General features: G+C 36.3%; 1 protein-coding gene across 2 annotated transcripts in view; it reads right to left on the reverse strand.

Moving 5' to 3' along the window:
- SP2353 (EGF like, fibronectin type III and laminin G domains protein pikachurin) overlaps positions 1-10,608 on the reverse strand; it is a 165,595-nt gene extending 154,987 nt beyond the window's left edge. The window contains exons 1-2 of one of the 2 annotated variants that reach the window (XM_066743189.1): positions 10,504-10,608; positions 7,764-8,113 (exon numbers count right to left, since the gene is read on the reverse strand). In XM_066743189.1, the coding sequence (XP_066599286.1) occupies positions 7,764-7,869 (106 nt within the window). In that variant the 5' untranslated portion in view covers positions 7,870-8,113; positions 10,504-10,608. The remainder of the gene's footprint in view (positions 1-7,763; positions 8,114-10,503) is intronic. The other variant, XM_066743196.1, reaches the window with a different exon arrangement.
- Between the last annotated feature and the right edge of the window lie 2,034 nt (positions 10,609-12,642).

The raw sequence follows: 12,642 nt of genomic DNA on the forward strand, positions 1-12,642 counted from the left end.
TGGGTCCGTCACGGTATTCGGCTTTATGCAGGGATGTGTTTGAGCAATGCAAACGACGAGAGCCGACTATGGCCTTGAGCACAATGCGTATCCCGAGGGTTTGCCTGTTCAGGAATCGCGTACAATGTCAAAGCATTCACGCCCACGTGGATTCTAGGACTGCCAAGCAACGATACAAACGCCAACACGCTTTTGCTGTTCCCCCTATAACGCTTCACCCACACACACATACGTAAAATCACACACCAATATCGAACACCATCCCCCCCCCCCCCTTCTCTCTCTCTCTCTCTCTCTCTCTCTCTCTCTGAAAGATCGTTTACACTAACCCCTAATGGACGTTAAACATTCTAACGCCATGCATTCTACAAAATTTCACCCTATCCCCATTATTCACATCCCAATTCAACCTCCACACCCTGCAAATCCACCTAATTTCCCACTCACTCGTCCATTCCTTATTCAATATCGAAACGTAACACACACACACACATATATGCAAAGTACACGATAAAAGCAAAATTAGCTTATCCATTATATTTAAAAATATGAAGAAATAATTAATTGTTTGAAAAATTCTTTTTTTTTAATTTTAGTGAGAAGAGGAAAGTGAGAGTATAAGAAGTTCGATAAACTCATCCTTTCTTTAAACGATCATTTGCACTACTTCCTAAAATGCACGTTAACAATTCTAACACTAAATTCTACAAAATTTCACCTTATCCTCATCATTCACATTTCAATTCAGCCTCCACAGCCTGCAAATCCACCTAATTTCTCACTCACTCGTCCATTCCTTATGCAATATCGAAACGTAACACTTACACATACATATGCAAAGTAAACTATAGAAGCAAAATTTGCTTATCCATTATATTTAAAAATGTGAAGAAACAATTAATTGTTTGAGAAATTCTTTTTTTTTAATTTTAGGGCCATTCCACGTCAAAACAGACAGATTTCGGAGTACAACACCGATTTTTTTTTTAAAAAATATATGTTAATATATAAGAAAATACAAGACTTTTGGCGCTAGTTTGAGTCAAAAATCTTTTTTCGTTTCGGAGATACGAGCTGTCAAAGTTTGCAGTTTTACTGTTTTTGGTAAAAACACGTAATCTTTGAAAATTTATATCTCCTAAACTAATAAAGATAGAAGACTCTGGCTGGAACGAGTGTACTCAGAAAGAATCATACTTTATTAGAAAAATATAAAAAAAGACAGTTTGTTTTAATTGGTTAAAACTATTAACAATTAAAATAAACATTTGAATTAACAAATGTGTTGTCATGCTCTGACAATTATAAAAAAATATCAGGAATGTTCCTTGGAATGTCCTCTACAAAGAAAAAAATTAAAACGCGTATACTCTCTTGGTGTTCATAGTGAAAAAAAATATTTTATCACGACGCGCTCGGCCAGAAGCGTCGTTCGAGCGGCGTAAACCGGTGAAGCGCATGCGTAACTGAGCGCGACTAGTCTCTACATGTCGGAATCCATCAATCTATGAATAATGCGAGCTAATAACATGTTTTAATTGTTTGTTTATGTTTTTATAAATATTATAAATTAACAATATATTTATTATTATTCTGCTTTATAAGCAGTCGTTATTTATTTACAAAATAATTAGCAATAAGACATTTGAACATGGCATTGAATATACAAATTATATACTAATTTATATTTACATATTTTATTAAATTATGGCAGAAGAAAATATTAGGAATATGAAATTTCTGTACTGAAAATATTTAACAAACTTTAACAATTGTATAATTATCTGATTGAGGAAAAGCTTTAGTTTGTAATTGTGTCTTTGAATCTATCGTTAAAAATGCACGATAATTTCAAGTTCCTTTAACTATTTTCACTTTTCAAAAAATCTCGTACGAAGTGTTTTAATAAGCATTAAAATAATTTAAACGAGATTTTTTTGAAAAGTAAAAATAGTTAAAGGAACTAGAAATTATCGTGCATTTTTAACGATAGATTCAAAGACACAATTACAAACTAAAGCTTTTCCTCAATCAGATAATTATACAATTGTTAAAGTTTGTTAAATATTTTCAGTACAGAAATTTCATATTCCTAATATTTTCTTCTGCCATAATTTAATAAAATATGTAAATATAAATTAGTATATAATTTGTATATTCAATGCCATGTTCAAATGTCTTATTGCTAATTATTTTGTAAATAAATAACGACTGCTTATAAAGCAGAATAATAATAAATATATTGTTAATTTATAATATTTATAAAAACATAAACAAACAATTAAAACATGTTATTAGCTCGCATTATTCATAGATTGATGGATTCCGACATGTAGAGACTAGTCGCGCTCAGTTACGCATGCGCTTCACCGGTTTACGCCGCTCGAACGACGCTTCTGGCCGAGCGCGTCGTGATAAAATATTTTTTTTCACTATGAACACCAAGAGAGTATACGCGTTTTAATTTTTTTCTTTGTAGAGGACATTCCAAGGAACATTCCTGATATTTTTTTATAATTGTCAGAGCATGACAACACATTTGTTAATTCAAATGTTTATTTTAATTGTTAATAGTTTTAACCAATTAAAACAAACTGTCTTTTTTTATATTTTTCTAATAAAGTATGATTCTTTCTGAGTACACTCGTTCCAGCCAGAGTCTTCTATCTTTATTAGTTTAGGAGATATAAATTTTCAAAGATTACGTGTTTTTACCAAAAACAGTAAAACTGCAAACTTTGACAGCTCGTATCTCCGAAACGAAAAAAGATTTTTGACTCAAACTAGCGCCAAAAGTCTTGTATTTTCTTATATATTAACATATATTTAAAAAAAAAAAATCGGTGTTGTACTCCGAAATCTGTCTGTTTTGACGTGGAATGGCCCTTTAGTGAGAAGAGGAAAATGAAAGTATAAAAAGAGTGTGCCTCATACCACCTCCACCCCCCCCCCCCCCCCCTAATAGAAGATGATTTACGCTACTCCCTAATGCACGTTAAAAATCCTTGACACTGCACAGTACAAATTTTCATCCCCTTTTTATTCACTTCGCACAATGAGCCATTCAAACCCACTTAATTTTAGACTCACTCACCCAATTCTTCATCAATACCAAAGTGTAATACTTATACATACACCTATATAAAACACAATGGAAAAAAATTAGATTTTCCTGATATTAAGAAAAGCCCAGAAAAAAGTGAACGTTTCTCTCATTCCCTGATGGACGTTAAACATTCTAACACTGAATTCTATACAAAATTTCATCCTCCATTTTCTCATATCTCAATCGAACCTCTACACACTGCTCAACTTGTTTAATTTCACACTCACATGTTCATTCATTAACAAATATCTAAATACAACAATTATACTTTTCCCCTCGTGTAATTCAATCGTTAAAAACGAGCTTTTCATGATATTAAAAAATAACCCAGAAAAAAGTGATCTTACGTCATCCCCTGATGGACGTTAAACATTCTAAGACTAAATTCTATACAAAATTTCATCCTCCATTTTCTGACATCTCAATCAAACCTCCATACCTTGCTCAAACTTGTTTAATTTCACACCAACACATTTATTCATTAATTAATACCTTATAACACTCTTATATATTTACCCACGTGTAAGACACAATCGATAAAAATGAGCTTTTCCTGATATTAAGAAAGGGGAAGAAAAAAGTGACCGTTCGACAAATGATTTTCTTTAATTCGGGCGAGAAAAGGGAAACGAGAGTGTAAAAAGTTTGTTCTGTTTTCTTTGCTGCTGGATAAGTTGTCCGGCGTTGAGAGGTTTTTATATTCGTTTACCCAGTCCCCTCGTGTCTTTATTTATGAGAAAAGTTACGGGTAGGATCCCCGCCAATCGCAGATTCTCCAAGAGAAGTATAAAAAGGCTCCTGCTGCTGCTGCTTTGGAGAGAAGGAGCCAAGTGGCTGGGAAAAATGAGAAAAACTAAGGAAACTACGAGAGTGGACAGTAATACACGAGTTTCCTCCTGAAAATACATAATTCTTTACGGCTCGCAGCAAGCTAATCGATCCATCTTCAATCTGCCCTTACTCTTATATATATATATATATATATATATACTATTCGACCAAGAATCATCGCGAAAATAAAACTAACGTTCTCCAGTCTCACGATAAATCTCGCAGTTAAACGCATTAATTCCCTTCCATCCACTTTAACAAACGAATTCTCCTTGATGGTTCAGAAAAATCCACAAATATTCCCTACCTACCTAGAAATTCTTTAAAGTTCCATTAAAAAAATCCAACTTAGAAATTTATGTTCTTAGAAAAGAGAGAAATGAAGTTATATATACATATATGTACGTTCAATGGTTTATTATTGTTGAAGCATAGTTTTGTCTGCTTGTTCTTGTCAAACTTTATCAGATTCTTTCAAGAAAATTAAATCCATGTCGAAAAGACATCGATTCAACAGACGTCTGATTTATTGAAGCAGTCTCAAACCAACTTGAACCGTAATCTTTATTATTCTAGATATAAATAACACGATCCGTTTCCGTTATGACCGATATACGTAGCTTCCATAAAAGTCACTGTTTAATTTTGAATAAGGATGAAAGTCTGACTGGAATATTCTTTAATGTCGAAGCTTCAATCCTTCGGTTTTATATTTCCGTTAAAACTGTAATATATTATATCGAGAAAAGTTTGAAATAGCTCACATTTGACATTAAATTGAACGGTCGATTAGTATTAATAAGGAGCAGACTTAAAAACTGTAGAGTCTTTTACTCATTTTTTGAGAAAATTTGAATTGATTTTAGACAATTTAGTAATAATTTAATACGTAAAATTAATTCTATCTTGAATAATCTTGCTAAATTTTTAAATCTTTATTATTTATTTTGAAATATGTGAAATTGCATGTTTAATATGTTAACTTATAGTAAAAGAAATTTGTAAGTTTGTTAAAATAATGTTGTAATTTGCATTCAAAAAAATCAATATTGATTATTTACAAACTGTTAGTTTGATATATTTCTATTTCAGCCATTTTTAGAATACCAGCTTCAGAAGATCAATAATTGTTTTCAATTATAAGACTAAGGCTTTAACAGTTTGAATTATATATTTTATTTTGACCATTACTTCAAGTTTAAAGCTTTGTTTATTGAAAACAAATTCAACATTTTATACTTTGCATAATCAATACGTTAATCCACTTGTAGGTTATTAACATTCCTAACACAGAATAATCAGAATCTCCATCTACCACTCTGCATCATTTACCGCCAAAAGATGCGCGTACCTTAACCTAACATCCCAAGGCCATTTGGGGAACCTAGCCGAGCACATTCGAGTGGCATTTACCACCAAATTTAAATTTTCCCATGGCACAAAAACGCAGAAACTGCATGAAAAAGAATTACGTTGTATAATGTAAGAACATTTCGTTATTTCGACTGAATTAATGTAAATATTATTTTATTGCAACTGATACCACGTTTGCCAGCATTTTAACAACAAAAGGTTTAATTATTTACTAATTAAACAGAATTAAGACGAGGATACAAAATCAACCAAAGAGTTATTCATTTTTTATTGAACGAGATTAAGATAAAAACAATTATTAATTTTTCACATAAGTTAGATATAGAATAGAGCAGAGACTGTTGATGATATTAATTAAATTTTCCCACTGCACAAAAACGAGGTGAAAAAAAAATATGCCAAATATAATATAAGAAGATTTCATTATTTCATTTGAATTCATTTAAATACTATATTATTATAATTGATACCACGTTTGCACCATTTCAATATAAAAAAACTTAATAACTTACCAATTAAACCGAGTTAGGACGAGGATAAAACACCAACGAAAAAGTTATTAAATTTTCAATGAACGAGAATAAGATAAAAACAATTATTAATTTTTCACGTAAGTCGTATATAGAATAGGACAAAGACTGTTGATGATATTAATTAAATTTTCTCACTGCACAAAAACATAAAAACTACGTCAAATAAAAATTATTTCATAAAATATAAGATTTTATAATTTCAATTAAATTAATTCAAAAACTATATTATTGCAACTGATTTCACATTTTCCATCATTTTAATACAAAAAAAACCTAATAACTTACCAATTAAACCGAGTTAAGACGAGGATAAAAAACCAACGCGAGAGTTATTAATTTTTCAATGAACGAGATTAAAAGAAAAACTATTAATTTTTCGCGTAGGTTAGGTAGAACAGGATAGAGACTGTTGATGATATTAATTGCTCGCTAGCCATTAGCAAATGACTCCGTTAGGAGTCAAAGTCATGACTAGCTAGCATTTACCATTAAAATTAATGTAACGCTATATCCTTTCTCATTTGGCACCATCAGCACGCATGTTTGCGTATAAATTGCACAAGAGTAGACAACGATGTATCCATTGTTTAATGCATTGTTCACCAGCCACCATTAAAAGTCAAAGCTGTGGTCGCGTCACTCGAGCAATTAATTTCTCACCTATATGCTTTAAGCTCCGAGACGTTCCTTAATAGTGTGTGGAATGTTCCGCGTATATTCTTAACTCATATATATATATATATATATATGAGCTGCTAAATGATGACGTTTCATTCAACGCTTTAACACACTCCACGACAGAACTCCCAAATTAATCTTAATTATATATTCCTTCGTTTATGCATGGTAAAACGCAACCCCCCCCCCCCCCTTCTTCACCATTACTATTCATCTAAACAAAATACTCGTTCGAAATTCCACGAAAATAAGTTTAATCAAAAGCGTGCAATCGCTTATTAAGAAATTCCTATTGGAAACTGTTTAGAAAAGCATTTTCAGCATTGTTTTGCAAAATTGCAATCCCATCGGTGGAAAAATGCTGGGATCCCGCTCCGGTAATTTCGTAATGGAAGAATATCAGCTTTTCTGAATAATCCTGAAGAAGCTAGCGATTGGAAAAAGAGGATTGATTTTTCTGCTGGGTTCCATGGAACGAGGGAGATGATGCGCGCGGGTATATTTCGGAGTGAGTGCGTTTTACCAACTGTCCCAAATAATCCTCTTAGAGTCAATCACTTGAGACGAGATCGATTCGAAAATGCTAGCAGCACCAGCTCGGGACTCGCAGTGTGGCAAATACTCCAACGGCCCCGGCACCGTCCTTCCTTCCGGCCCCTCGCGAGTGCGCGGACCAACCTGCTTTTGCTTTTAGAACGATGATACGCCTCTCGATATACAAAATACTCGCTTATTCGCCGCTGTAAACTTGGACGAACCTTCGATGAACCGAGTAACAATAGTTCGAGTGAAAAAAACTGTAAACACTCGTTCATTCCAAAGAATGAACGGACAAAAAAGCTTGTGAAAAAAAACACAACAACAGCAATTGACAACTTTGTTATACCCAGCACACAGCTGTAATTTTCCAGGAATTCTCGACCCACCGTGTTTTGATTTTTTTCCAAGAGAGAGCAGTTTGGTAAACAAAGACAGGAGGTATCGGGTCACGCTCGCCCGTAACACGAGCCTCTGCGAGATTTCCTTTCGCGAGATTCGTCGTCGAAAGAGTGTGTAATTTTATTACACTCGACGAGAGTGTAATTTTATGCACTCGCGAGTGTTCCTTTGTCCCGGGGACTCGCGGGTCTCTCTGACTTCGCTAGGGCACCAACTATATATATATATATATATATATAGTACAGTCTAATGGAGGCAGCAAAAAAAAACGGTGCACGCGGAAGAGCAGAGTTTTCGCTTACCTTGAAAAGCAGCCTCGAAGGTGGTTTTCTCCTCGAAAGGATTTTGGGCGAGCGTCAGGACGGCCAGCTGGCCGAAAATCAACACGAACCAACCAAGTCCAGCCATTGCGTTCACCGATCAACATACACTCGCGAACTCACACTTGCATAGCTCGCTCCTGCACGACCTTGAAAAACCCTCAGAGGTTTCGACACACTCTCCTCCTGTGTATTTATCCTTGATAATGGCGTCTTCCACCTCTGCTCCCCCCTCCTCTACACTTCCTTTTGTACGCTTCGATAAACACTATCCTCTCCGTTAGTACACGGGACACCCCAACAGAAAAACACGATCAGCTTCGCACTAAACACTGACAAATATTAATAACTCTATATATATATATATATATATATATATGTATACAGTTATCCTCGACTATATTTACTCGAATCCCCCCTTATCACTGCAGGAAGGAACTGGATTTTAATTGGACGAGGTACGTTAAAAAATACAAAGCAACAATGCAATTTTCAACGTAGAAAATTCTGCACTGGACAAATATCGGATAGGAATTTTTATAAAGGAGGGGGGTTGAAAATCCCTTTGTTGGACCAATGAAGCCGAAGCAGGTCCTTTATTGCCAAACTCGTTTGAACCACTGTTTCCTCGAACCTATCAACATTGAATTCTCCATTTATCACAACAAAATATTCCTTCGATATTTTCCACAAAATTTTCCCCCTTTTTTTTATGCAGGATATGCTCTGATTTTCCGAACGTGGAGTTTGAACTTTGATGTCGATCTCGCGTTTAATTGTCGGTTTTTTGTAAGGTAGTCTGGCTCGGAGGCTACTTCACGTTATTTCGGATGTTTACATAGATTCGTAATGGCGGAGGTCGCATTGTCGGAACGAGTTGGGAGGTGTTTCAGGGGCCTCGTGGTGTATCGATGTCACGACGGATGGAGAGAGATGTGTGTGTGTGTAAGTGGGGTGGGAGAGAGAGAGAGTGTAGGTATGGAGCGCCTGTTCTCACCTCTCACGGGCCACAGTCAATGATCGCTTCCCATTTTCCAGGGAAGCGCCATGCAAATTCGCTTTACGTGGCACGAATATCGATACAAAGCCACGCATCCTTGTGCACTCGCGTCGCTTGTTTTCAAAGGGGTTCCTCACTTTTTAGAAAATACACCCCCCCCCCCCCCCCTCCCTACTTCTATGCCCCTCTCTGCCACCCCCTTTTCAATCAAGTTACGTTCGAACAGAAACGAAACCATCCGATTCATCCGAAATAACTTTGTTGCATTATCGTGATTCTTGTTATCACATCATTTTCACGTAAGAATTTTCCGCATTGGCGTAGGACCAAGGGAAACTCGTGGAAACGTTTAGAAAAGAATTACGAGAGCCTCGTTAGAAATTTCATATCTGAAAACGACCCTTTGTTTCGTTCCTCTCGACTTTTCACAGGAAAAAACACTCAATGGAAAAAGAGACGCATAAAGATATCGGAAAATGAGAATATCGAATGTTTCGTATCAGGAACTGACAGGGGATGAAAAGAGTGGAAATGACCAAATTGAGATATTTGTTGATTTTATATTCCTCTGTAATTATACACACGGTTAACAAGTTTTTGATTTTTCAATTAGTCTCTTCAACGAACCGAGTTTTCTGTAATATCATTCAAATGCAAGTGTATATGTTTAATTGTTAAATTATATAATCTTCCGTAATTAATTTTTCGCGTTAACGGTATTGCTGTTGTAATTTCTAGCAATTATTGATGATCCAGGATTACTTGTTATATTTATTATTGCGTTAGCAGAAATAATCGGGCACTAATTATACGAGTGAGTTATTCGCAAAGAATACATGATGCGAGATATGCAGAAGAATCGAAAAGGTCCAAAGTAGAAAAAGGCGTGTGTATATGTGTGGTGTTCTGATAAAGGGGCATGTAAAATAAGGAGCAAGTTTTTACAACCCTATCCAACGTAATATCTCGCAGTCTGTGCCAGTGTTGAGGAAAAAGCAGCAAACTATCGATTATGGCTGGTACCGAAATCACGCTCTTTCTCGATCCTTTCAAAGTTCAACAACCACGTTTAAACTCGTAACTCTTTAGCTGTAGCCTTGACTGAGGCTCTCTCCTCGAAAAGTATGAATTGATTATTATTAAAAAATCCAAGTGTAGCAGAATGAACATTTTCAGGATGAACTCAACATCCATGTAACAAGTTCCAACTTTGTTGCACACAGCAACTTTAAACTCCCCCCTGGACCCCCACACACTTCACCAAGCTACCCCAGCCAAATCCCTACGATCAACAAATTCCGAGCTACCTAATCAGAAACGTTTCCCCAGCCAGAGAAGCAGCACCCATGAATCTTTCAAATTATAAACCAAAGAACTTGCTCAATTTCCTTCATATCCAACATCGACAATCTTTCATCTTTTAAAGCTTCGCTCGTTCCCCAAATTACTACAATTTCTCTCCCTCTCTCTCTCTCTCTCTCTCTTTAAAATCTAAATTTCTCCAACGTTTCACGAGCCAGAAATTCTCGCACGAAATTCTCCATTCGCATTCTGCACCGCTTGGAATTTTCTTGAACGATAGGAGATATTCCAGTGGGGGGTTGGAGCGTTTTTGGTATAGAGGGAGGATGAAAGAGGGTGGTTTTGTGGGGGATTTCAAGGGGTTTCTCAGCGAGGAATTGGACGTAACGACACTTTTCGCGAGAACCGAGGGTCGGGTACCTTTTGGTAGCACACAATGTGGAATGGTAGAGAGACGAGTGTGTCGGAGGGTGAGGACACGCGAACGTCACTGAGGGGAGGCTCGAGACGACCGTCGAGGCCGGCCGGTGTCTCCAATCGAACTGCGGGGGTTTCACGACGGTGGCGCCGCCGAGGGACGCCCGCGCTCCATGCGTCGCGACGCCACCGCCACCACCACCGACTTCGATCGACCGCCATCTTTTTTTTCACGCCTACCCTTCACCCCCCAACTACCCCCACCACGAAACCCTCCACAGCCTCGTTGCCCTTTTACCTGCCACTAACCACCAGCAAAATCCACATTTCTATCAATTTTCAACCTTCGAAAATCCCTTAAAAGAAACATACTCTTTCCTCTGTATATATATGTATATATGCCGGATATCTCCCTCCCCTCTCCCAGCAATCGATTTTCAAACGTCGGAATATTCCAGTCTACGAGGAGGATCTTACGATGAACGTGTACGACTCCTGCAGAAACGTCAATCGAGGTGAATGTAAATTCATGAAAATTGTTTAAAAATTCATCCTCTTGGTATTGGAGCTCCTCTCGATAGCCTCGATGCGTTTCGAGGGTATTTACGACGTAGGATGATGACGTTTTGAAGGTAAGGTGGCTTTTTCGAGAGAACCTTCTTCTCCCATCTGGGACCATCTCGTCTCAGGGATCAGTTTTCCTGGATGATGCAATTGTTTTAGAATCGAGATCGATTCCTTGGATCTTTGGATTAAGCACCGAGTGTTAAAGCTGTGGGCAGAATTTTTTTGGGCTTTTATAACTCAGTGGGTAGAAGTGGCTTGGTCGAGGGACCAGTGGGCCTTGAAATTTCTCCCAGCTGACCACACCAGCCTGCTGAAATCATCGCTTAGTATGGTACCCTGGTGCTTAGACCGTAATTCCTTGTCCTAATGAATCTTAATGGACGAAAGTTTCCTCCCAACCGACAATTTTCGAATAACGAAACTTTGGCTAATTGGAAGCCAATCTGGATCATTGAATTTCTCCCTGAACCGGATCAAGGATAATCACCGTGCCAGGGCAAGGATCCTAAGCTGGTCAACTGCGAGGTTAGCCAAATGTTGTAATTAATTAAAACTTTACATCAATGGTTCTTATGCTGATAATGAGTAATTTGTTTTTCATCGAATGATAGAACGAATGAACATTTTTTGGATCTACTTAATAGCTTGATATTGAATTGTAGCGACAATTTACATAATCTGTTTATAGATCTTATATTTGAGAATGTTTTTAATTTTAATTATGAATCGAAGATCCCAGCTGGTCAAGTACGAGGCTAGTCGAATATTGCAATTAATTAAAACTTTGCATCAATGGTTTTTATGCTGATAATGAGTCATTGTTTTTCATCGAGTGATAGAACAATTGAAAATTTGGTGGATCTACCTGATAGCTTGCTATTGAACTGTGGTGACAATTTACATAATCTGTTTATTGACCTTATATTTGAGAATGTTTTTAGTTTTAGTTTCAAATCAAAGATCCCAAATGGTTAACTACGAAGCTAGTCAAATGTTGTAATTAATTAAAACTTTACATCAAAGCTTTTTACACTGATAATGGAGAATTGGATTTCCCTTGTGAATAACAGAACGAAAGAAAATTTAATAGATCAACCAATAGCCTAATTGAATTGTGATGAAAATGTAGAAGCTAACAATCTGCTTACAAATCTTGCACTGGTGAACGTTTTTAATTTCAGTAATGCATTGAAAAAAGTTGTTGCAATTTTAATGGTCTCCATCATGAATGAAACAGCATTTTATATATCGGTCCTTTAAACAAGCCCTGAAATATTGTTGCAGTAACTTAATTGATATCTTTTCTGGTTTCTTCAGGAACTCGTTGCCCAGGGATATTCAAATTTTAGTTTATTCGAGTAATAAACAAGCACTCGAAACTAATCGAGTTCAAGAAGGAGCTCGTTCAACGTGACTTTCGTGGTAAACGACTGAACATGTAGTAAAAAAGTCGAGTTTTATAATTTCATAAAAAGATTGGAGCCTCAATATTAAAATCGATAAGTCTTGGGTATTACTGTAATCTCTGCAATAATTGATCAATAAGAGTCATAAAAATAAATGAATAAACGCTGC

The sequence above is a fragment of the Prorops nasuta genome, unplaced genomic scaffold (genome assembly GCF_024137725.1).
Source record: "Prorops nasuta isolate Cenicafe-Biocafe unplaced genomic scaffold, Cenicafe_Pnas_1.2 PNAS00002, whole genome shotgun sequence".
Classification (NCBI taxonomy): Eukaryota; Metazoa; Arthropoda; class Insecta; order Hymenoptera; family Bethylidae; genus Prorops; species Prorops nasuta.